General features: G+C 32.9%; 2 protein-coding genes across 9 annotated transcripts in view; one reads left to right on the top strand and one right to left on the bottom strand.

Moving 5' to 3' along the window:
* The window catches only part of LOC125067766 (protein lin-10-like), a 121,051-nt gene extending 98,159 nt beyond the window's left edge, over positions 1–22,892 (top strand). For 2 of the 8 annotated variants that reach the window (XM_047676523.1, XM_047676532.1), the window contains 23 exons: positions 2,635–2,784; positions 4,374–4,499; positions 6,027–6,192; positions 6,414–6,654; positions 7,188–7,540; positions 7,727–7,891; positions 7,973–8,128; positions 8,302–8,491; positions 8,687–8,775; positions 8,918–9,014; positions 9,082–9,214; positions 9,773–9,837; positions 10,419–10,498; positions 13,518–13,674; positions 14,021–14,154; positions 16,278–16,433; positions 16,741–16,746; positions 17,015–17,269; positions 18,607–18,774; positions 19,133–19,286; positions 19,426–19,619; positions 20,313–20,453; positions 20,644–22,892. In XM_047676523.1, coding sequence (XP_047532479.1) covers positions 2,666–2,784; positions 4,374–4,499; positions 6,027–6,192; positions 6,414–6,654; positions 7,188–7,540; positions 7,727–7,891; positions 7,973–8,128; positions 8,302–8,491; positions 8,687–8,775; positions 8,918–9,014; positions 9,082–9,214; positions 9,773–9,837; positions 10,419–10,498; positions 13,518–13,674; positions 14,021–14,154; positions 16,278–16,433; positions 16,741–16,746; positions 17,015–17,269; positions 18,607–18,774; positions 19,133–19,286; positions 19,426–19,619; positions 20,313–20,453; positions 20,644–20,715 — 3,417 coding nt within the window. In that variant the 5' untranslated portion in view covers positions 2,635–2,665 and the 3' untranslated portion in view covers positions 20,716–22,892. The remainder of the gene's footprint in view (positions 1–2,634; positions 2,785–4,373; positions 4,500–6,026; positions 6,193–6,413; positions 6,655–7,187; positions 7,541–7,726; positions 7,892–7,972; positions 8,129–8,301; positions 8,492–8,686; positions 8,776–8,917; positions 9,015–9,081; positions 9,215–9,772; positions 9,838–10,418; positions 10,499–13,517; positions 13,675–14,020; positions 14,155–16,277; positions 16,434–16,740; positions 16,747–17,014; positions 17,270–18,606; positions 18,775–19,132; positions 19,287–19,425; positions 19,620–20,312; positions 20,454–20,643) is intronic. The other 6 variants (XM_047676557.1, XM_047676540.1, XM_047676549.1 and 3 more) reach the window with 6 other exon arrangements.
* Positions 22,893–25,251: 2,359 nt separating this feature from the next.
* LOC125067807 (ubiquitin-conjugating enzyme E2 N) lies at positions 25,252–26,623 on the bottom strand. Its single transcript, XM_047676597.1, has one exon. It carries the CDS (start codon positions 26,411–26,413, stop codon positions 25,958–25,960), a length of 456 nt encoding a protein of 151 aa, XP_047532553.1. The 5' UTR covers positions 26,414–26,623; the 3' UTR covers positions 25,252–25,957.
* Between the last annotated feature and the right edge of the window lie 777 nt (positions 26,624–27,400).

Here is a 27,400-nt window from a genome sequence, read left to right as displayed (position 1 = left end):
AACGGCTCTTAAAATTATAGTTTTAAATAATTCTTAAGTATAACACCCTGATCTTTATGGTATTATATATTTATAAACGAACTTTCTTATTATATACGCTCCAAAAGAGTTTAGTGCCACCAGAAACCTGGTCGCCTTTATGTAAAAACTCCACAAATACAGTAAAATTATACCAAAATAATTTTCTAGTAAAATTTTACAGTCATCTTAAGCCCGTTTGAAAGTTTTAGATGTCGGGAACTTCAACACCTGTCTCTCATTGTTTCGTCCAGAAAAAAAAATCGTTTACCTTTTTTAATATTAATAAAACAAAAATTCAAAGCTCTAATCTACAAAGTATTTGTTTGTTGTTGTTATTTCATTCGGAACAAATTGTGAGCAAAAAATTAATTTGACGTAGAATAAGATATTGAATTCAAAATATTTTTGTTCAAAGAGATTCTGTAAAGTGTCATTGAATCGTCAAGCGTTACCACTTGTTTATAAAACTGATTTAACCAGAACATGGATACGAATCTAATAATTAATTATTATTGGAGCAGAATATCTTATTGTTACTATGACAAAAATATGTTGCTGATTGTCGTTATTTGCATGTGACTTCAGCATTTTGAACACAGTATTTGTCTTTTCTTTCTGAAATCTTTAATAAAATCTATAGTGATACGTATAATGTATCAATGTTTGTATTATTAGAACTTTAAATAGACACCCAGAATTCAATTGGACAGCCTGTCGAAAAGCGATCAGCTCTGCTTATAGGCGATCAGCACTTTTAGAAATCATTATCATTCGTCGCCAACCATGGGATCTAAGATATTATATCCCTTTAACCGGAAATTACTTACTCGCATCTCAGACCGAAACCCTATTGCATTAAGTATTAATGTTTGGTGGTAGAATAATTGATGAGATACGGACCTGAACAGACTCGCAAAAAAGTAACACCACTAAAATTTTTGATTTTTGTTTACTTGGTTCAAGGGTCTCGCTTGTGTCACTGCGTATGATATAATGATAAATGTGAAAACAGGTCAGCAACAACGTATAAGCCTGCGAAGTTAAAGTTCATAGCTTAACTTACGACCCCACCGGAGACGCACTAATTGGCGAAGTGCGAGATCTTAAAAGACAGTCATCTCGGTCACTCACCAATTAGCGAGAATCAAAGGAATTTAGACCATATTCCTTTCATTTTACCTTTCGATTTCGACCCTCTGATGAGAATTGTATAAAACGTAATAACGCTTACTCAACCCTTAAATTTCATTGCTCAAAAGACTTCAATTTTATCTTCCGTACCCTAATGTCGATGTGTTTTATTAAAGTTTGCTTTAAAGGTACTTTTAATAAAAAAATTAGATCTAATTTTGCAGTAGATATCTACCTACCTACGTGATAATTAATTTTTTGAGAATTCTTGTAGTTGATATTAAAAGAACTGTCATTAAAAAGGAACATTATCCAGAATATTTTATAAAACAAATTGGTGACAAAGGCCTATGGTTAGTAAAAGGCAATAAAAACGTTCTGTATAAATCTAACAACAAACCGCGCGTTACTCCACCCGCCTACGAGTTCGAGTGTGGCCATTAAAATAGCATAGGTACGAATATTTTTAAAATATATGGACTATGTGGTTTTTAAGAATTAACTTTTTGGCTCAAATCGAAACGTTACAATTTCAGCGATATACTCTAAATGAAATACATACCCTAATATGACTTAATTATATACGTGGGATATAGTTTTTAATTACTATATTTACGAATCTATTGTATTCGTTTTTTTTTTTGACACATTTGGGTCCAAAATGTTTCTATTCTTAAATCAATCATTTCATTAAAGACTGTCGCTTGCTACCTAACGCTTTATATCTGCGCTGGTTGAATAGCCTTGATGCTAATGTATTATCGATCGCATAGTTTGGCAGAGCTGGCTGTCGTGCCATGCGGCACGCGTCGCCGACCCTGCGAGACTAATGCGAAATTGCGTTTTTCTTTTACTCAATGTTTAGAAAATTTGTATTCGATTTTGGCATATGAATTGTTTTTTACTTCGAAATCATTGCTTTCATCAAAAAAAAAATTGTTATAACATGTTTTATATTGATTTATAAATTCCATCTTAAGATAAACAAAACATCTCGGGATATTTGAAAAAGCACAAAAGTGACAGATTGAATTGCACAGACTGAAATATAATTAAATAAATAAATACGTAGAGTAATTAAATCATATCCTGGTGTTGGCATACGCTCGTACAGACGACTATTCGTTTCCTTTGTGAATAAAGGAGTTACCTTAAAAGCATTATAAGCATTCATTAGATGCATTTAATATTTAATGTTCACTAATATTATTATTTCGATATTCGTTCAATTTGAGACAAATGTTTACTAATAATAATAAATAATTACATATTTACTTACTAACAAAATCGAAAAAATACCGAGAAAATAAATTAGAAAGTGAGTTAAAATCATACTTCACAATGTAAATTGACGAGTACAAATCATTTCAATATCCTCTAGAAAGAAAATTCTATTTTAAGAATGCAAATATCGGACTATAAAATAAACTTATTAGAAGTACAATCGCAAGTATCGCTAAACAAGTGGCATTGCCGGTAGAGGCGGCGGAGGCGTGACGTCGGCGCCGGCGACATGAGTGCGGGCGCGCTGCGGGACGCTGCGGGCGACTCCACGCCCGGCTCGGACGTCGGCGAGCGCATCACACGCCTCTTCCCAAAGTGCCGCCCAAAAATGCAGCACCAGCACGACAGGTGAAGCAGATGTCATTGTTATACTGTTTAATACAAGTTACAAGGAACTTAAATAAAAAAATAACGGATTAAAGCTATTCTGAAGATGAGAAAATATAAAAAAATAAACCATATATTTGATAATGATGAAATATTATTTATCCCAATCTCATAAGACGGAGTCTTCATATTACTCTTTGAACTTAAATATCCAACTTAAACATAAAATATCTCACAAAAAAATATTTTAATGACTATCTCGTTTCAGACGCTAAAACTAGCAGAAAACAAATAAAAAACTAAAAACCAAACCAAACCAAGTTATCCGTTCGGAACATGATTCAAAGAGACCTACGCAAAGAACGCGTAATATATACCCAATTGTCGCTATAATATTGATCGGTTACGATGTACAGTAATGGAGCGTGGCTGTAAATGGACGTAATCACCTATTCGCGTGTCGACGGCTAACTACCGGCGCACGACCTACTTGCTTAGAACTTTCTGATTTTCGAACTAACCACAAGGCGAGCAGCCCTCTAATCAGGGCGGATGCGAAATGGTTAATCCATGATGTTCCAATTCACTAGATTGGCATGTAATTTGGTCTTAGTTTTGTATAGTAGAAGGATATATGAACGTAATAATTGTGAATGTTTTTCTTTATGGAAAATGTTTTATGTTTTTGTATGGATATAGTGGAATGTTTTCAGTTACGAGTATTTAAATTGAGAATATTTTCTTTTTCTCTATATAAATAGACATTGTCAACAAATGTCTGCATGATTTCGCTATATTATAACTTTTGTATGTTGTTACAGTATTAAGATAGTAATTGAAAATATGTATGAAAATTTTTAGAGATAGCACTGCAGTAGAACATAGTCATCTTATTACACTCGTCTGTATGTTCGATTTGACACATAATTATACAAATACAATGAACTCTGATCCTGGTGTTTATTATCAGTATACACTCATCATTGTATGCATATTCACTTCTTTCAAATTTCTAGTTTGGGCTTAGTTATAAATATATATCACAAAAAAACGATGACTATTACATAGAATATTCTTTTTTATAACGAGCCTTGTTGACTTTCTTCTGAGAAGGTTTATAATATGATTACATTATGCTAATATTACCAAGAGCAGTGTAGAAACCATGCAGGAAAAGCTGCATGAATGTAATAATGAATAGCATTATCTTATCAAACGTACACTTGGAGCATCTGCTTTAAAGAAATATGTTCCAAAATCTTTTAACTTTTGGTTTGCTTTAATTCTTGGCATAAATTCTACGTGTTTTATGCTATCCTGTTATCGTACTCGTAAGACCTGTTATCAAGATTTATGCAACTTAAAATTTAGTAACGTCTTAAGATTCATTGGAATAGATGTCGCAGCACTTACTTTTATGAGAACTTGTAATAGTAATTGCTTTATTAACCGAATTCGTTAAAAAACTAAACTTTGCTTTCAGAATATTTTTCGATAAAAATGTAACTTATTTTATATTTTGTCATCTTGATTCTTGATAATCGGTTTTCTTATTTTAGTGTATAAGAGAGAATGCACATGTCAAATGAATATCTTTTGCATCCTTTCAGACTGAATTCCGGGCTGGAGGGCCGAGACATGATCAGTGTACACAACGTGTCCTCTGACGACGAGAGGGACGATCAGCCGGTGATCCTTAACACTAAAGGAGGAACATACAAACTTAGAGACTCTAGGTATTTAAATACTTTTTATATAGCAAAATTTTTAATACAAAGTATTTATTTTAGCTTTCAAATTCGAATTTAAATAAATTGACTATTAGTTTATATAAATTAATTCAAACTATTTGTTAAAGACCCAGATGGATATAGTTTAAATACGGGCAAATAATACTAGGTTTTTGCGTGTGCGTTGAATTATCAACCTGTGTCGGCGAAGAAAACATTGAAAACCCCCTTCAATTCATACATGTTTCATGCTTATTGTCTGCGACTTCCTCTAACATTATAATAACGATTTAATCACTTTATCATGACTAATTCTATCTATCACTATCTTATTAAAGTAATTATAAATCATAATAACATTATTCGGAAATGTATACAAAAACTAATTTTAATCAGAACATCTTCTTCAAAAATTAAGAGTTCCGTAACTTATGAGATATCATAGACATCTTCGAAATGTCATTATAATAGAGATTGTCTGAGATGAATATACAATTTTCCTATCTAATACGTGCCGATTCAGTCTTTGCTTTCCGTAGTGCCAGTAGACACGGATTCCTATGCAAACATTTGCACAGGTGCCACTGTTTACACAGACAACACTAAAAAAACGGCTACTACTGAGTGTAGAGAACGTTGATACTCTAAAGCGTTCATCGTACATGTTAGTTTACTAGCGTTTAAACATTTATAAAAGTTTCATTTCATTTTGATGGAAAAATCTTTCGTTGGCGTTTTTATCACTTTTTCCCATTTGCAAAAGTCAAAGCAAAAGAGCTGTCTTTTAGGCTAAAGTTAAACCATATCTTTGTTAGTTTTGAGTGTGATCCGAGATGACCCGGTAGTTTAATTATATCCGATGATTTCGAGGTTTCCAGGATTTGCCTGGCACCCCCAATGATTTTAAATGCGCTTAATTTGTTTTTATAATACATTTCGTGCTTGGCGATGAAGGAAAACTTCGTGGGACAACCTCCATGAGTCTAAATTAACTGAAATTTCGTCACATGTGTGACCACCACCTCACAATTGAGTAGCGCGGTGCAATTAGCTCTTAAACTTCTCCTCAAAAGGGATAGGTGTGGAAGATTTACAAGCTGTTATTGTTACTTTACTTTACTTATATCTTTGTCAATAACTTATGTATCTTATCGTTCTAGGCCGTCTATATAATGTAAGAAATAAACTGAGCTTTAAATGCTATGCCATTTAGTATTGCCAGATACATTTACATTTCTGTTTTATCAGATGTCGTGTAGCAATGCCCACGCGATGTTGCAACCAAAAGTTCTTCGATTAAAATATTAGGACATTGTTTGCCCAAGTAATAATACCAAGTGGAATTATTTTACTCAACCAAGTGCTTTTTCTTTTTAACCTAAAAATAGTGAAAGTTAAGTTAGTATAAAACTCGATATAATCGATTGATTTTTAAATTCATCAAATGGTCAAAGTTTATTACTTGTAAAACTGAATTATGTCTCTTACTCGTGGAAATAATAATAATAACAAATCCGTGACATTCACTACCAGGATAATAGAAATCGCAGGAGGTAGGGAGTTGTACTCACAGAGCCGCATGAAGGCGGTGCGGAAGTTGAGGCACAGCAACACACACAAGCACAACTTAAGAAATAAAGTACGGTCACTAACTAAAGATACTGTAGACTACGCTGCTGATAACAACATTACGAATGAAGTAAGTATGATTCGTGTGTAAACAATTCAATTAAATGATACATACTTAGCACAGCAAGATGTCAGCGGCGAAGTCCATAAAGAATTTACAGTCTAAATAAATTAACATAACCCAAACTTTAAATTCGATTAACCAAAAAATATAAGTATCGTTAATAAATAAAAATGTATTCTAAAATTAAAACATCAAATGTTAAGGCTCATAATTATTTAAATTTTCAGATTTCTATACACAGAATAAATAATGAACCAAAAAAGATGATATCTCGTCATACGTCACCCGTAACCTACACGAATGGTGATCGTGAACCGATGATTGAACCCAGTACTATGGGGATACCCAAAAACAGTTCTCCAATATTGGATCCACATAAGACTAATGATGTTAGTACCAAAAGCAGTCCCATCGCAGTGGTCGCTGATGGTGAAGTAATGGTTTTTGACGATAATGATGATTGGAAAGGTAATTTTTGGCCAACAAGCTTTCTATTGTCATCGCTTTATTCTGTATGAAAATTTATTTGCAGAATTTTTTAATCTTTTTTTCCCACACATTGTTACACAAACTAACATAGTTTCAATATTGCTCTGTAAAATATTAATTATTGAATTTCATATTATTTTGTTTACATATAAATAGTTTTGATTGTAGAGTTTAATCATATAATTAAAACTTTGATCCTATGATAATATTACGCACTGTGTTTATTTGAAAAGTTTTCGATATGCAAACAAAAACTTTAAAAGGGTTCACTTTCTATTTTAGAAATTTACAGTAATATTTCATTTTATGTTTTGCTTCATAGCTCTACTTGGGCTTTCGTCACTGTCCAAAATATAATTCTCTTCTGTTCTGCATCGCATTGACAACCGTCGTTATGCATCTATGTTTCACTGATTCTATACACATTTGCTAACACCTTCTTATTTCGTATTAATCATCCTTTCCCTTTATTCAAAACTCATAAATCTTTTTTTCTCTCCTTTTATTTTCAGTGATATTGAATTCTGTGTCTCTAGGTTTGAGGATGGACCCTGATGCTAGTGATGATGAAATTGATTTGAGTGTTAAAAGAACTTTAGACAATATGAAAAATGGTGATAGTGATATGTTGAACAATAAAAGTGAACTTAGTTGTGATGGAAGTGAATCGACGCGTTCGAGAGAAGACGTCAGACTTAGCGAAGGTAGTCCAACAGGTATTTGGCTTTCGGGTGACGAGGATAAAAGCAGGGTCACGAGAGTAATAGGGGAGTTACCTATCGCTGAATATGAGGGTTCACCCAGAAGATACGGCATTGGAACTCAGAAGGCGCAGGTCAGGTCACCAAGGCCTGGATTTCCTCAGGTAAATTATAACACAATTCTATCTATATATATTAAAATATATCTTCGAAAGATTTCCAAAAATTATATAAATCAAAACACAAAAATTGTGAGTTTCTGTTTTGTTTATTGTTATATATAGATCAAGTTAAGTAAGCGAAGTAATACATTATCAAATATTCTTACGCAGTTATATTTTGCTTTGCAGAGAGTAGTGACAGAGAGCAGAGACGTTACACCACCGCCAAGTTCAGCGGCTTTTGACTACTTATATGAGTTCTCTGAGACCAGAAAAGTTCTGGAAGAGTTTTTCCGGTGTCCAACATTATCTGGTCAGCAGCAGAACAGTACTGAAGAAATTGTGAACTTTCAGGTTGATCTACCATTTTGTTTTAGTGTAAACATAAAGATTAATATTATTTTTCTTAAATTGTGGTCGTTACCAAAAATTAAGTTTCTGTTTCAGGAGTTAGACTATGAGCTGCGAAGGCAAACGCAAGATTGTCCGTCTGAAAATGGCATTGAAGGAAGTGAATCAGACTGGCCACAGAACGATGGAATTGATTCACCCCATGCTTTAAATAACCATACCGATTTTCTAGGATTGCAGGTAACTATTGCTGATTCTTTGAATTGTAAATCGAGGTATTTCGAATCTTTGCCTTATAGTACGAGAAAGTATCCATCGTCGTGCCCACTCCCAACCCAAGCCTCATACTTAATTTTATGGGATTGTATAAAATGATTACAAAATATTTTGTGAAAAATCATTAATTTGCGCAGCCGAAGCATCGTGGTCGCTATCCGACACCAGACGTCGCAGCACTACAAGCGGGAGATAATGGGAGCGCGTGTGCGTCGCCCGCGCAACAAGTTGACGTTCATGTTGCACTCGCTCTATCGTCGGCGGCTAGTGATACTGCCAGCGAACTTTCGATGGCCATCATGGAGAACGAGCTGGTTGACATGAAAGGTATAAGCGATATTACAAATTATTATATATTTATTTCATATTATATATTATTATATAGTAACATATTTATGTTCTGCTGTTACATGGTATCTGCCGTTTTTTTCAATCTTCTTTTAATATTAAAGACATTGGGTCTACCGTAATTATAGCATTTGTGTTGTCCTATGATGTTATCAGAAAATATTCTTTCGATAGAACCAAATCGCCGAACGTTGCCCATCGTGGAGGATGGACTGTCATCTGGACACGCGTCTGACACAGACAATAATAATCCATTGATACAGGTAAGTTATACGAATTGGAATATTCGAAATATAATACAACTATAGTTTTTTGTTAGTGTTGCTTGTTATGTAAAACAGTCGGTCACTTTATAAATACTTGCATATTTTTTTAATCATTGATCAAAATGTTTTTTAATTTTAGACACACTCAGTCACCATTGAAGAAATCGTAGATAGCGGAACAAACACGGATCCTCACATGTTATCCGATGCCGATCTGCACTCCTTAGATCCATTAGGTAAGAAAAAGAAAATCATTCTACTATGATTTAATTTGCAATTACTATATCTGTGATTATCTCGCAGCGTCGGCGCCGCCTCCGCCCGCGCCGGCGCCGCACCGGCCCGACACGGCGCCGCACACGCCGCACTCGGGCCACGCGCTCGCGCACACGCCGCACCACCACCACGCGCCGCACCACGACGACGTGTACCCCAGGTGAGTGACTCGCGCACTCGCCGTCGGGCTAACAGCCGCCGCACGCGCCGCACTCGGGCCTGAGCCGCGCTAAAGCAAATGAAAAATGCATTACAAACGCATCTATAAAACACTCACGTGTTTTGGGCGACTGACTTAAGAACACGTTCTTAATCTTATCATGTGGCCAATGAAGAACTCGTCAGTTAAATGAAAACTTATTATAATAGTATTTGCTGCCTGGCAACACAAAAGAAAACGTACAAGCGCATTAAAATAATGTAAATAAAATTATAAATAAGATATAACAACAGCACGAACGACACGTCTGGAAAGATACTATAATAACATTACAAAAAAAGACCTTTTCATATGTTATAGCTAATAATGTTTTTATGACAAAATAATAAGTATTTTCATAAATGTTAAACATAAAAATGTTGCCTAAACTTTTTTATCGTCACGTTCTCAAAACGTATACTTCCATACATACAATTCGAAAAAAAAACAAAATAAGATTAATATCAAATTGTCGGTTCTTAAAAATAGATAAAATAAACGACTTTTTATTTATTTCAGAAAAAGGCCATCGTCGGCTCAAAGTACGGAATCAGTAGAAATTAAACCAGCAAGTGGTGACGAAGGTATTTTGACTTATTTTTATAATTTTAAGAAAAAAAATTTTTAGTATAGCTTTGTCATTTGACGATAAGTAAATTAAATTTATTTATATCGTATTGGTAATGTAAAATTTGATATATGTAAGTATTTATGTAAAATAAATAAAAAAACAATTAAGTAAATTACTAGTAAATACTAGTTTTGAGCTTTTAATAGTAGAATTAAAGCAACAAATTCGATGCTAAACACGATAAAGAGTCAGTGACATGCGATATGAACTATAATTTATTTATAACGTTTAAAGATTAGTACCATCAATATATTATCTCCGTTAGTCGGTTTTCAACATTTTACAATAGGTATAGCAAATAGGGTGTCAATTTTATTTCATATTTAATACTTTTGTTTTATTGATGTAGTCCAGGACAAGAATGTTATAGTTTCATTACATACGACTTATGTTTGAAAATCATATACATACATATTTATGACATTATCTGTAAAATTGCTAGCCGACTAACATTGCTGTTTTCCTCATCGAGTTTTAATTAATAATACAAACAATCATCTCATAACGTTTTTATCATTTTCAATACTATTTCAGATGAAGCAGACACGGATTTAGAGACAGACAGATTGCTGGGACAGCAAAGAACGGACGATCAGGGCTTCTTCGATGACAAAGTTAGTAAAGTTATTCTTTTATATTTAATTTTTACGTACAGTTTGATTAAAATTTTACTATATTAACATGCCAGATAGCAAAATTGCCAATATCCTAAAGTAAGTGAAGAAGCTGTGGTTAACTTCTGTATTGGATAAAATGGCAGAAAACACAAGCTTACACGAGTAAGCTTGTGTTTTCTGCCATTCGTAAATGTAACATATACCAACTTTAATAAAATACTTTATATTATTATTATTATACTGAACGCGTGCATCTTAACCGATGATTTCGGGTTCAAACCCAGGCAGGCACCATGTGCTTAATTTGTGTTTATAATTTATCTCGTGCTGCTCGTGGCGGTGAAGGAAAACACCGTGAGGAAACCTGCATGTGTCTAATTTCAACGAAATTCTGCCACATGTGTATTCCGCCAACCCGCATTGGAGCAGCGTGGTGGAATATGCTCCAAACCTTCTCCTCAAAGGAGGCCTTTATCCCAGCAGTGGGACATTTACGGGCTGCTAATATATGTAGATATACATTTTAATAGTATTTGAATTTAATATTGTATTAAAATACTATTTTAAACAATGAATATAATGATATATAGTAGTAGAATCGGTAATGCCGCTTAATAGATCGATATTAAGCGGCAACGTTACGTACAACAGGCGAATGCCTTAGGCTACTACATCACAGACCGAAAAACAACAAGAATTAATCATTAAGAAATAAGGTCAGATGTGACGATATTTTTCTTTAATTCTTGTCATCTGATTATAGTTTGAACGAAATACTTATATGAATATGGTAATTTTTTTGATATTTACTGAATTAAATCTATGTTCGATTCGCGATGATTCAGTGGGGCATGAAGTAACTGCCAACTACTGACTGCAATAAACGGCATTTGGTACGACTCGGTAGCTTGCGACCTTGCTCTCCTATTATACTCGTTCAAAGATTATTATTATCCCTATATTTAGTTCTATGCCTACAAATATATGTCTCTTGAGTATTATATTTAGGATAACTGGATTAACGTTTTTATTAATATTTTTAGTGATACGTATTAATTAACGCTAGTCTATAATAACTTCGATAAGTAATCAAATAGTCATTTGGATTGAGATATTATCTTAGATTCATTCTTATTTTATAATATTAAATTATTGTTCGAACAAAATTAATATGGTATTTAAAGGGTGTATTATGGAAATTTTGACGAGTTTATTGAGAAATTTTAAATAAATTATTGTTTCTGTAAATCAAATATTTTTTATAATCTTTGACCACACACGCACCAAGTCACCGACTCACTATGTTAACCGGTGGCAGACCAGTCGGTATTATCATACGTTAACGCGCACGTGTGTCGTTTAATTTTACTTAATGATAACATATCGCTGGGAAACGACCAAATGTTTCGTATTAATAGTTATACATGCGCCATTTCTATTAATATCAAAATCGAAACTTCCATAATATTATTTGCTTTAGGTAAATAAAATGAGTGAAGTGGAAAAATCTCATTTGGTATCGGACGTTGAAGAAAATATTGAAAATAACAACAAAGATGAATCAAATAAAAGTGAAACCTTTTTAATGGATAGTGTTCGTGTTAATATATGCGTTCAAGATAAAAATATTGATAAAGAAAATGTTAACGAGTCTGAATATGCCGAGTCTGAAAATATAAATATTGACAGTAATATCAGCGACCAAAATACTTCGGAGGGAACAATTGTTTTCAATGAAAGTGATAATGATTTAACTTCGACTAGTAATAGTTTAGATATAACGAATAATACGAAAAATAATGATTCAGAAGGCGGTAATTCGTATAGTGAACAATTTGATGATTCAATTAATGACAATTATGATTCAATTGTAAACGATGCAAGTGATACTGAAAAGTGTGAAATAAACAGTGCTGAGTATAAAATAAACAAGGTTAGTTTCTTCGTAAAAACATTTAAAGTGATCATCATGTTTTTCGTTATCAACATTGATGTTTGCAATTAAATTTGACATTCGTAGGTCGATCGTAAATATAACGCGAACGAAAGTAAACATTCAAATTAAACTTATATTATAAATATAACGGACATCTCTATTAATTTATTATTTTTATTTTATAATAAATGTGGTCAGACAAATGGACCACTTGACGGTAAGCTTTAACTAACGTCAACCTTGGGGTATCAGATGTCACGCCTCTTGTGCCTGTAGTTACACTGACTCACTCACACTTCTTACCGGAGCACAACAATACTGATTATATCTGTTTGATGGTAGAATGTCTGATGAGTAGGTGGTATATACGCAGACCGGCTTGCGTAAAGCGTAGGGCAACAAGTAAATGGTAACAATTTTAACAAAATTAATTTGGTAGAATATTTGTATATTGTTGTATACGTGAAATTTTAAATTATGGTGGGTGGCACTGATGTGGTATTATAACACTTTAATTATATCAAAGTAAGGTGCATAGGACGAATACTAATAAGCCAGTTAAATTTAAATTAACAAAAAAGATTCGCTGGGACCTATCGTCCTCTATTTCATGTTGTATACATTACCGAATGCTAGATTGTATAATAATTGCGTCACGATTAATTCGCGTCGCGTCCATATTTGAAATTGTTTAAGCAACCTAAGCTCATAATCTCATAATCTACTCGCTAGGGATAACATATATATATTCAACATTATATCAGAATACCAAAAATAGCTCTATACTACGAAAATAATGAATGAGATAATAATTATATTAGTAGCAAATATATAATCCGTTTAGATTGATTTGAACAAAAAATATTTTTGTCAATATTCGTCTCTGTTCACGTACAAGTTATTGTTATTTATCTTTTCACACAATATTTTTATAAAATTGTTAAATAATTTATGTAAAATGTTCAAATATAATCAAAAATTGTATAATTAAAATGAAAAACATTGTCAAAACTTATTTAAAGTTTAGTCTAATAATGTTGAGATTTTTATATAAGAAAATTACGTTTTATTTATAATTAGGGATGGCGCAAACCAAAATCCCGAACTGTTATGCCATCTGGCGGTTCAACGGGAACGAACCGCGACCATGCTCACGATTCTTCGGACTTGAGAGACGAAGATACGTTGCACAATGGAAAGGACAAAGACGGAAAGAAGAAGAGTAAGAATAAGGAAGGTAAGTAAAAATTAAGTATAAAATTAATCATTAATTTAATCGTATACCTTTGTAATACCGTTATAATTACACACTTATTACTTTTTGCTACTTTTGGACATTTTTATGGTGAGTTGTATTGATTATATTATTTTATAAACCCCTCTCATTATATTTACTGAAGTTATAAAAATAAAGTTGATTGTCATTTCCCATTTCGTAATTATTATTATTTTTTGTGTTCTTTTCTTATATGATTGTTATACTTTTGTGTGAACTTCAACGTTTTGTGATTGGCTGAGAGAAAATGAGAGTCGCATGGATGGAGAACAAAAATCTCGGTTATCAATTGAAAACAATCTTGCAGATATGGCCTCAGTTCTCATCGAAGGAGTACTGTTCCGGGCCCGGTACCTCGGCTCAACGCAGCTCGCTTGCGAGGGACAACCGACGAAGGCAACCAGAATGCTTCAAGCCGAAGAAGCGGTGTCCAGAATTAAGGTTGGGCGATATTTATACCGGGATATATATTACATTTATACGTATTGCAGACAATATTATTTGGTAACACATTAATATATAACGAGGAACGCTTTTGAGATATATTCTTTATTTATAACCCAAACTTCTCAATATATTATAATATTAATGAATTTACAAAGATAAGCTATCATTAACAAAAGTTTAGTTGAATGCTTACTTTAACAAAAGCAAAGTAGTTTTAAATACACCCATTAAATTATTTTGCTTATTTATACATACATATATACATATGACGTTCTGTTACGGAAAGGTAAATAAACGCATTCTCTATAAAATTTATTTTCTAATAGACAATACTTCGCCCGTGTGAATCGGTAACATACCATACAGTACAATATTAAATGTAGATGTTTAAAAAAGAGCATGAAATTACTTCTTTCATACCTTCTTTTCTTTTTCTGGCTTTAAATGCGCATTAATTGTTCCCTCTGTTAAGTGTATTAAAAAAAATCCAATTACTTGTTATCCTTGTGTATTTTGAATGACAATTCAGTTTCAGTATTATTATTATCATTATCACATCGGTCCTGGGGTAATGTCATATTTTTTTATCCGTCAACTTCTGTATTTCCTTGTATGTATGCTCTGTACGTTGCAACGGGTTACATCATTTGCTAAAGTTTCCACGATTTCCTTGTTGAATAAATTGAGCATTTATCGTGTGATGTAAAATAAAAAATATATGCATGACTCTACGACGGACGAATTAAAGTAACATGTAATTTCATGCTCATTAGGTATAGTGTTTTGAGAATGCTAGTGGGATATCCTTTTGTCCTTATGCCCTTAAAATAGGAACGAAGCCTATGATACTAGTAATAGACAAATGTATGCTCGAAGCCCTTGACGTGTGGTCATCTGCCAAACCGTTTACGGTCTTATTGACTTGGCATTAGAGTATTTTTTTCAGTGATATCCTCACCCCTCGACCCGACCCAGGAAGATTGTCGGATCCCGTCTTGGCCGGCTAGCCTCCTCTGGACTTGTTTGTTAATCTATGGCTTGTGCTTTGCTATGCTTGGTAATTGTATTTTTTGCAACCCCTTTTAACCTTCTAGGTGGGATAAAGTAGGAAATTGTTGGAATTTAACAACATATTTTCTACTTTTTGTTGTGCAATTATCGTTCGATTATTTGTGAAAATCCATTTTTTTAATCACATCCTATCGTGCCCATTATCATGTTTTTTTGTTATTCTTTAAGAACCGATATTTTTATTAAATCAATCTATTTTAGTCATTAATAAATAATTCACGAATTATTTTCGTGCCAATTATTATTTGCAACTTTTTTGCCAAAAACGTAATTTTTTTCTTAATCTACGCGCATGATCTCATAAAGGTGAGTCTACACTGTGCGATTTGCTGGTGCAACAACACGCGACAGTCGCGCTTGCCTCACGCACAATATCATATACGCACGTAAAGCATGAAACATACCCGATTCACACCGGCAAGGTGGTGTCCCACACACGGACGGACTAGCTTCGCCGCACAACACAAATCGAACCTTATGTTAATGGTCTGAAGGTTGTTTTTCCGTTAGGTTCGCTTTCATAATGACGAACGGATCGCTCGCTTCTCACATATCATTGTCGATTTGTGTGTATTCGAGTTGTTTTGCTTGCTTTTGCGCAGATATCGAACGAATTGGCTTATTTTTGTGATGCAATTTAAAATTACAGGCTATGCCAAATTATTGGGACGTCAACGAAGTAATGGTGTGATGTTTTTAATGCTAAACGCGTTTTGCAGAATTTTATAACGAATACAATTAATTGGCCGGTATACGATAAATTTTATATAGCTTTTGTTATGCCGTCAACGAGAAAGCTTATGCTTACGCCGCCTTTGCAACAATGCGTGACAATAAAAACAAAGTGAAAATTAAAAAAAATATATAAAATAAGGTATATCTTCGAAATAAATACTAAATTTAAAAAAAAACAACCAAAACAAGCAAAACGACGCGGCCGCTGTCTCTATCCTTAAACGATCTTAACCGAGTACGCGCACGCGAGACAGCGACATACGTGCAGCGGTATGTGAGAGCGAAAGGAGGTTAGCCGGTGTGTCCCGCAGTGGGGCTGCGAGGGCCCGTACTCTGGCGTGTACGCGGCTCCTGCGGCCGTGTTCCGCCTGTCCTTCCTCGGCTCCGTGGAGGTCGAGGAGGACTCGCGCCGCAGGAAGAAGAGACCGAAAAAGAATATGGTTGAAGAGGCCGTCACTAAGATTAAGGTGGCGAAACACGTGTCTTATTTGTCGATTTTTTAGTATTGAAAATTACAACATAATAAATATGTATTCAATATACGTACGTGATCATAAGTCGGATTTATTGTCAAATTTAAATTTGATAACGTATTTATGAATACAAATTGGATATAAGAAATTACGAACAAATCACACTAGCCGTCTCAAAAACCTAAAACTTGTAAAATGTCTTGTGCATGCTTCTAACATTTAAAATTTGCATGTCTTATTATAATTCCTAACATGAATTAATTTGTACACGTTTTCACATGCTTTCATTGGAATGTATTAGGCTCTGGTAAGTTCGATAATCGTTTTGTCATTATTTAATAATATTTCAAAATATATGTATTCAATTCATAATCTCAAAAGTCTATTTTTATTATTGTTTATATATATATATATATATATATATATACGTAATGATGCGTTTCAATAGACTTTATATTAGAAGTGAAATTAAAACTTTACAGTATATATGCGTACGTCAAGTTATGTGATTAAATAAAAATATATTTCATTTTAAGCCGTTCTCTTATAAATTAAGTAATTGTTGTTGTTTCTAGGCTCCTGAAGGCGAAAACCAACCGAGCACCGAAGTGGATCTCTTCATTTCAACCGAAAAAATAATGGTCCTAAACACGGAGCTGAAAGAGATCATGATGGACCACGCATTGAGAACGATATCCTACATCGCTGACATAGGGGACCTCGTCGTTCTCATGGCGAGACGACGCTTCGTCCCGCATGAAAATGACTCTGATCAGCCGAAACTGAACCGTACGCCGAAGATGATATGTCACGTTTTTGAAAGCGAAGAAGTGAGTAGTTTTATGTCCCGAGTAGAATAAATAGGTCATCAAATATTTTCTTGCATTAAACATTTCATTATAAATAACTTATATTAGAAATACTCGATCCCGTCAAAAATTAAGATATGGATAATATTGTTGTGAATATATATTGTTGTCTCAAGCTTCTTGAATGATTGAATAATGAATACAGCTACGATAAGACTTTTCCTATGAACATAATTAAAATATACTAATCGAACAGTATCAGTGATAGTTGTTGTTGTCAAATAACTGTTTGACTTTTGTAATCGCGTATGATAGTCTACCAGTAAGAAATGACGAATAAGAATTTGATTAGAGTATTACATACAAACTCTTTAACTATAGAACATAATTTTTAAATGTTATTTTATCTGGTAAAATTAATACATCCGGTATAAAGCATATTTTAATTTTATCTTCCAAAAGCATATTATTTGCATTAATTATTTTGTATCGGTGATAAAGAATTGTTTACATTGTTATTTACATAATCATCATAATTTGTTATTAGTCAACTTAAATAACATAAATACCGTTAACATAGAAATACTGTTTATTTACGCATATCAAAAGTAGTAACAGACCTAAAATTGATCCTTTTGGAACGCTCTTTTTAACTTATACCCAGAATACTTTACATTTTTCAAAAATTCTTGTTAATTCTTAATTTAACCAAGAATCACTGAGATCTGTATAGTTTATTCCAACCATAAGAGGACAAAAGCCAAATAAACAACATTTGAACTTGAATTGACGCGATATTGATATCGAGACCTCGAATAATCTATTATATTCATAATTTGCGGAAAAACGTCAACAAAACTGTTCTCGGACTTTTGGGAGTAAAATTAAGTTGCATATAAGTAGTTGAGTGGAATAATGTTCTATTATAAATAAATATATATTAATCGATATGTCTTTATTCCTTCTTTGATTGGAATAGAATATAGGTATTTATTACGGACCAAAATGTTTGTAAAAACATTTAGTGTGTTACACAGTGGAATGCCTTAGATAGGTTATTATCATTAATTTCCAGCAAACTATGGAATACGATTACATCAGCCCTTATTAAGTTGTTATTATGAATTTCGTTATGTATTATATGTATGTTTGTTTTTAATATATAACCTCAGATATAACGATGCTCATTACTAATTACTTCTTTAATAGTTTATATAATTACTCTGTTATTAAACAAATATCTTTCTTTTTATATTTGTATTAAAAAATGTTTGTGTTTCACTGACTTCACTTCATAGCCTCATATTTTTTTTATAACTAATTAACTCTATTTGTAAAAAATATTCAATCATTTACAGGCTCAATTTATAGCCCAATCCATAGGGCAAGCGTTCCAAGTGGCGTATATGGAGTTTCTTAAGGCTAATGGTATTGAAGATCATAGTTTTGTGAAAGAAATGGATTATCAGGAAGTCCTAAACAGCCAAGAGATATTTGGTGATGAACTTCAAATGTTTGCGAAAAAAGTGAGTATTAATTTATGTTGTTCATATATTACTATTATTAATATTTTTATATTCGCTTTTATCTCAGCTTCGCTGGGTGTAGATTATTTATTCATTGACATTTTGTATGTCAAAATAATTAACCCGCATGGGTACAGTAATATTAACAAATACTCTTATTATACGGTCTTTCCTAGTTTTGGGCTCAGAAATCCAATAATAAACTCATTGGATTTCTGAGCCCACTACTGAGTTTTACAAATGAAGCTTTGTTTTATTTTTTATTTTTAAATAGGTTTAAAGATAAAAAATATAAACTTCTTTACTAGGGTAAGTAATATCTTTGATATAATCTTTGAAATAAATTTCTTTGCAATAGGAACTGCAAAAAGAAGTGGTAGTTCCGAAAACGAAAGGTGAGATCTTAGGTGTGGTGGTTGTGGAATCTGGTTGGGGGTCGATGCTGCCCACCGTTGTGATCGCTAACTTGGCCCCAGCGGGTGCGGCTGCGAGATGCGGACAACTTAACATCGGTACGTTGTAACCACCATTTGTCAAATTAAACTTATATAATATATATAAATATTTTTTTAGCACGTACAATAATTTTCTATATTTCAATAAATTAAATAAATCATTGTTGCAGTTAAATTATTTTTGTTATATCTTTAGGTGACCAAATAATAGCGATAAATGGAGTTAGTCTCGTCGGCCTTCCCCTCTCCACTTGTCAGACATATATCAAGAACTCCAAGAATCAGACTGTGGTGAAGTTGACGGTGGTGCCGTGCGCTCCGGTGGTCGAGGTCAAGATTAAAAGACCGGATACAAAGTACCAGCTAGGGTTTAGTGTGCAAAACGGTGTGGTAAGTTGTGTTACTCTTCGTAGACTTTCTATCAACCAAACTCGCAACAGTTTGTAAAGTCTGTATAAAGATGTATTTTTTTTTTTCAATAATATATCTGTAATAGTCCGCTGCAAGGTCTTTGGCAATGTCGCAAGGCTGCAAGTGCTTTTGCAAATGTGATAGACCGAATTATGTGAAATTTGGTAGATTCTACTTAGCTAGTAATTATAAAAAAATATATAGTTTTATGTATAAGAATTTAAATGAATCTAGTTTACTCGTAGTATAGTACCAGTTGAAGTAAATATTAACCAACGCGTCTACGATTCAATGTCTTGTGTAAATATAATTGAACAGTAAATACAAGCAAATTTAAAAAAGCTTATATCGTAGAACGTAATTTGACCAAAAGTGGTATAGGACGACCAAGATTTTGATATCATAATTCTAGCCCTGCTTGAAATAGTACTTAGGCAGACTTTTATGACCCAACGCCTCCCTAACGCTAACCTCGTTGGGAATTACCTAACTGTGACTGCTGGGCTGGTTTCCGTTACCATACTGTAGCAATATGGCCAAGGCGGTTAAATGCTCAACATTATTTATTTATGAGATTAAAAATAACTTCCTCGGACGGCTCCTCCGACGCATACGGATTAGGACGGGTAATCTTATTACATATAATAATTTCGGATGTAACGCTTGTCGCAGATCTGCAGCCTGCTGCGCGGCGGCATCGCGGAGCGCGGCGGCGTGCGCGTCGGCCACCGCATCATCGAGATCAACTCGCAGAGCGTCGTGGCCGTGCCGCACGAGCGCATCGTCAACCTGCTCGCCACCTCCGTGGGCGAGGTGACGCACGCACACTCTACTCGACTCCATACAGACATCTATTGTAAATTAATCATACCGAACGACTGTCGTTATTTGTCGTTTGGGGTGTAAGAACCGCCTTTCTTAGTAGACGTTTCATATGAAATGTGTGATGAATTATGGAATGTTTTTAATGCTTCGTTAAAAATATTACACAAATCGATTTCAGATTTTAATGAAAACTATGCCGACGTCGATGTTCCGGCTGTTGACGGGTCAAGAGAATCCTGTATTCATCTAAACGCGACGCGCCACAAGTGCCTGCTTCACGCTCACCGCCAGGGCTCTTACACGCGTATTTTGTTACAAGTTATATAAAATATATCATTTATATAACAACAATTTTGACCAATGGACGTGGACGCATTCTTAACTGGCGAAAATTGACAAATTTCTCAGAATAAATATTAAAATTTTGTTCATTTAACAAAAAATATCATAATCGTATTACGAGTATTTAAATTTAGATATAAGAATTGAAATAAAATTCAATATTTTATATTCATTGAATATTTTATGATGTATGTACGTATTTATGACTCGTCTCGTAATTTGTCATGTATTCAGTCTGTATTTATCGCGTGTAACTGCCCTGATAATTGCATTTGGATAAACAACTAAAATAAAATCCCGTTGCGATTCTTCTACGAGTTCCATTAAACAGAAAAAAAAACAATATATTTTAACTATTTTAAAATTGACTCTTAAAGCATATTTCATACTAATCATTAAAAAAAACCCACCATGACTTATGAAATTCGTAGATTAACTCCAACGTGATTTTTACCTTAGCTATGGAAATAATACTCAAAATAAAAATGTGATGTCCAAGTTTCAAAATGCTTAATATGCTTAAGTGGCTAAATAAGATACTTAGTTCTAAGTTATTGTATTTAATTACAGAAATTTTGCGCTCGTTTGATCATAATTTATTTATTAAAAATTCGAAAAATGTAAAAAAAAGTTTTATATCATCATTAATAAAAATAGTAGTCGAATGTAACCGTCAAAACGTTGAAATATTAAAAATAATTATATAGAAACACCAAATACATTAATAAAAGTTATTTAAATATTATGTATGTATTTCATAAAACTAGAATGCCTCATTGAGATGACTTGTCTTAGTTTACATTGCTGTCGAGTGCAAAATTTCTGAAAAACGTTATTATCACAATGTGTATACATAGTTATTCCAGTCAATAATTTATTAATTGTATACATATTATTATTGAGAATCAAAATGGCTCATATCTGCTTAGATATTATTAAAATAAGTTAAAATTATCGTCATATAAATATTTCTATTATAAATTGTCGCGATAAATTTCTACAAAATGCACTAGCCGTTGCCTTTCTGCCATAGACAATAAGTGTCTCTCTTATCATAGTTTCTAGATTTTAGTTCATGTTGCCATTATAACTTATAATATTTTTTTAATTTTATTTTTTTAAATCATTCCATTGTTACTTGTTTATTTTACCTGAATTAGTGTTTTTATGATTTATACTTAGTGTTTTTTTTACATTTTTATATGTTCATCATTATGGAATGTTAGTCGATATAAAACATGTATAGCTGAATAGTGTGACTGAGGAGTCTTGATCTGTAATGACTCGGATAGCATATGCATGCAAATTATCTTGAATATCCGAGACATAAAGTCTCGGTCGAGTTGAATCTCGATGTGATCATTGATAAATAAATGAATTGATTAGTGGATATATAAAAAAAGCATTATTTCGTGTAGCGTTTCAAAAGATATGTCATATTTTGTAAATTTTATAGTGTGGCTATAGCGTAACTATGTAACCTATATATGTATGTCCTGGTCTTAGCTAAGCTTAGCGCTCTGAGGACGAGTTTTATTTATGTATAAAAATTGATATTTTGACAACCTAATATGATAAGACACCTTTTAGTATTCCTAAATTTATTCCGCTTCTATATATCATGTCCCGAGTTTTGATGCTTTTAAATAATTATTATTGTAGGTATGTACTTCTTTCTATCGTACTCGACGTAACCCTTCTGTATTGTGTTGCTGTTAGGATCAGTGTCTATTTTATCATTTAAAAGATATCTTCCATTGACACCGAATCGATTAATACGTTATTTTAATTACAATAAAATTAAAAAAGACGACAAATAGTCACTGGTCACGCCCTTTAAAACAATATATTATTTAAAAAAAAAATTAAAAAGATAGATAGTACCGTCTGATGTGTAATTTTATATTGCTAGCTGTTGTGAATAAGATTTATTTACATTGAAAACACAGATAATAAATAGCATTTTATTGTGAAAGCTGATATATTGTAGGTACACTATAACATGTGAAATAACTATTGTTGTTCTCATTTCTAAGAGTATTATTCTAGTCTGCATTAAAGTTAAGAATAAACTGAACAAATTGATTCATTTCTTTTATTTGAAACCACGTGCACATTTTGAATTGTCTTTACTTACTTAGGCTTTCATTGTCATATCACCCACGATTTTTACTGAAGAACGAAGATCATTAAATAGTTAAACTCCAGATTTTGGTTGTAAGGTATGTAAGATATGTATCGGATTGAATTTTGAAAAGAGTTGTTGGAATTGTTTAGCCGTATACGAGTATATAACAGACGAGACGAGCATATAACAGTATATAGTTGCAAGTGGCTGTGCAGAACATATTTTTAGAATAAAAGTGCGAGTGATACTCTGGTTAAAGATGCGAATACTCATGTACAATAACGGAAATAGTCGATTTTCATTGGTATCGATTAGGATCATAAAGTGAATCAAATATTTTACTGAAAACGTTCGAAGGAACTCCACTCAACGCCACTCACAAGAGATCGTCGATATTCAATTACATATTTTTTAGTACACAATTATATTCGGTTATTATTTAAAAAATCCGATTTTATTAGGTAGGACTTAGTGCATCATATGTTTCTGGCATCCACTTGACATTTTTCCATACGGTTTTCCAATTTTCAGTTGTACAATGCAGTCGATTTGATTTTTATTAGTTTATTGAGGCAAAACGCAGTTTCAGTAACTATTCTTAGTGGCTAACGCTATGAAGTAGCATCACCTGTTTTATTTCTAGATCCGAATAATATTAATTTCGAAGACTACTCGTACGTGTAAAAACTTCATGGAGAGCCAACTAAGGTCCGGCAATTTTTTTAGAGCAAACTTACATTGAAACTTACCTAAATCAAGTTACAAATTTATGTGTAAGTTTTCAGAATGGCGACTGACAAAATATTTATGATGCTCAGCTGAATTATCCCAACGCGGCTTATATTTGTGTTATACGCATTATTCGTTTAGTCTAACTTTAAGAACGTAGCTGCCCATATTCCTAGTATGACATGACATGACTAATAGGGTAGGATAAAAGCAGTCAAGTTAGCCTTAAAATCAAATGTTTTCTAATTAGCTTTTACTTCAGAATTTTGTCAGTTCACATGGCAATAACTATTAATAGGTATATTACTGTAATTACGAACCAATGAAAAAAACCCATAAAGTAAGAATTCGTTGATAATAATAAATGATAAACGTTTTTTTTTTAATAATGTCTTATAATAAAAAAATATTAAAATATAAATGTTTTATCCTGTTGAACACATCTAAACAAAAAAGGTTTGGCATTTCTAATTTGACCTTAGCTGCTGCTGCAGAGGTCAGATTCTTATCACATTGAACAAAAAAATCAAAGTGACATTTTCTTTATATGGTTTAGCGAGATAACAAATATATTATGGTATAGAAATAAAATTTTAATATACCTACTAATAGAAAAATCACACTGCCTTAAAAATATTGTATTTTATTAATCCGTTTTAAGGTATACTTTAATTTAGTAATTTATACTTACTTTAGTGATTTGCAGTTTCCTTTAATTAAAAACCGATGCTTTGACCCGATTTGAGTCCGAACCACGAAAAATTTTTCGACTATGCGAATAACATAAATTATTTAGATAACTTTCGATTATTTAACGATCTATTTAGATACCTTTTTAACGATCGACTATATACTCATCTTTTATCAGTTAAAAAATTAAAACTATATATTCAATTCAATTCAATGATCTGGCAACACTAATTCTTGTTATGACTTTGACACTTTACATTTACCTTCCAAAACTCTAAAAACATCAAAATTTTATATTTTAAATTATAATCCAACTTACCATTAGTATAGGTTATATAGACCCCTGATCGCAGGGTGACCTGTTATTCGTTAAACTTTGAATTTTAAATTGAAATGAAAATGCCTTTTTAAAAACTACCTAGTACATACCAATAAATAATTTTTTAAAGTGTAGGGTAGTAAAATCACATTATTTATAGCCTTGAAAAAGTACAAAAAATGAGTTAAAACAATTTCTTTAACACAAAATGTTTGAATGGTTTCCATTTCATTTTAATCTATGAAGATTAAAATCAGTAGCTCACACAGAAGCCAATATACTTCTCAAGGTATTTTATGTAATGCCCACATACCACCTTTATTTAATTAACTCAATGCAACCTCACAATATAGAAATGTTACATGTTACAAAAGTGTAAAATAAATTTCAAGGCTATAAAATTGTTTAAGTTTTGACTATGTATACACAGAAAAATAATAATTTTATTAAGTATTAATCTAAAAATAAATACTTATTGATCAAGGTCTAGCTGCATTATAAGGAAACACACAACAAAATTTGCATCATTCTAAAATTATATTTAACAACAGGGATTGCTATTGTAAATGAAATAGAGATTAGCGTTTGTTTATTATGTATTTTCAAGTTGCTCACAAAGCCAAATTAAATTTACATAAATACAATTTAATGATAACCTTTTTATACAAGACGTAAATAGTACTTAAGATTCATTTTAAACCATTTTATGCAGATAATCACTGGAAAATAAATTAATTAATAATCTTCCACATTCTATTATAAAAAAACTCAGTATTCATAGAGATCAAAAACTGATATTATAGCATTGTCCTAAACATATGACGCTGATAAGATTTACAAAGGTGTTGAACTTTGTGACAATACACTATCCTTTGTATAAAATTAACCAAATTTGATCAACTATGAAATATATACATTAAGGTCTTAGGAAATTCATCATTTAGCTATTATAATTATAGTAAAAAAATATGCATACCTAATATCATAACGAAGCTACATGTGATAGGGTAAACAATAATCTGTGGGATGTTCGGACTACATTGAGACAATGAAGGGCGAGGCTATGAGGAAATGCAAGAGATTGACCGGAGCAGGTTGACTGAGGCATAAGAGCCGCAGGGCCGGCCTCCGCCAATAATAAAAATTTATCCACAATTGTCTCTTCACAAGTTACTCGATCTAGGTTGTAAAACATAACTTGCACTCTTAAAATCATGATATATATGTTAGTTTCGTCCACTTCGTGTAGCGCGTAGGGGAGGCACTGGGTGCGACGGCGGGCGCTCAGTTGTCCATGGCATACCTCCTGGTCCACTCCTTAGCGTTTCGGATAGCTTCGCTTTCGTTCACTTTCCAAAGTTCGGCCACATCGTTTGCTAGCGGGTCGTCGGGGTTAGGAGCAGATAGTAACGCTTGAATCGAGAGTAAAACCGTACGAATCTGCAGGGCAGGGCTCCATTTATCTTTCAAAATATCCAAACATATACGGCCCAGTCGATCTATATTCGGATGATAAATTTTTGTAATAAACCTAACCTTAGGCGCTGACATAGGATAGTCCTCTGGAAGGAATAGTTCTAATTTGAATAGACCTCCCTCGAATGGCGAGTCTTCCGGGCCGGTGACAATTACATGAAAATAACGTGCATTGTTTTCGCTAGGCACCGCGCTGATACCCGGCACAGGTTCCTGCATCAATCGCTGTGTCTCTTTGATTATTCTACGTGGTAGGGCTGCCATTTTATTTATGCGGTCTAGCGCAATTTGTCAAATAAAAGCAGGTAATCATATAACTGTTTAAAATATCAAATTGTCTTAGCACTGCACGTGTTTAACGAAATTTGAGGCACGTACTTTAGACTTATGAATTATAACAGCATATTAGCCATGATAATGCTGAAAACGCAACTACAAAAGCGATGGTAAGGTACCAACTTCAATTTTTTTTCTCATTTTACATAGACAAAATAGAATTTTAATTACCATAAAGAAAACGTGCAATATAGAGTAAAATGCGTTCACGTTGGTTACTAGACTTAGCGAAAAATTAAAATTACTGAAATAATAAATATTTATGATATTACATTATATATATTGTTTCAATACTTTTCATTACTTAGTCTTTCAAAAAAAAAATATTATTATAGATAGGAATATGACAACATACTTATATTTTATTTCTTTACAAGAACGTTTTGCTATTCTACGCTAGATGTCTCTAGACAATACGAGAACTAAGAAGAATGTGAGTATAAAACTGATTATCACACAAAAACAGAATGTTATTGATTACCTACCTTATTACCTGCAACATAATTTTTGTCGATGTAATTAAATATTTACTATATTACTATATTATATTTATATATATATTTACTATATTAGCATTGCTTGATTTAGTCACTAGACTCTAGTGGCTTGATGAGGCTAGACTGTAAATCTACAGATCCAGAGTCCTGGGTACAAACGGCGTGTTGGGTTATTAATTGGCTATTTCTTTCGAGAAATTTTCAGTAGCAGCTCGGAATTTGGAAATTAGCCTTCTTTACATTTACGTGCCTTGGAAAGGACGTAAAGCCCTTTTCCACCTACATTTTTTCCAGTTTGTCGCATTTGCCGTTCCATCTAAATCGATGATATACGGCTTGAGAATAATCATTTCTAAGAGGCCGACGATGCACTCGCAAGCCCGTCAATAGGCGATGGTAGTCACTTTCTATCAGGTGA

The sequence above is a fragment of the Vanessa atalanta genome, chromosome 1 (genome assembly GCF_905147765.1).
Source record: "Vanessa atalanta chromosome 1, ilVanAtal1.2, whole genome shotgun sequence".
Taxonomy (NCBI): Eukaryota; Metazoa; Arthropoda; class Insecta; order Lepidoptera; family Nymphalidae; genus Vanessa; species Vanessa atalanta.
Note: the sequence above shows the minus strand (reverse complement) of the source record. Positions and strands in the feature narration are given on the sequence as shown.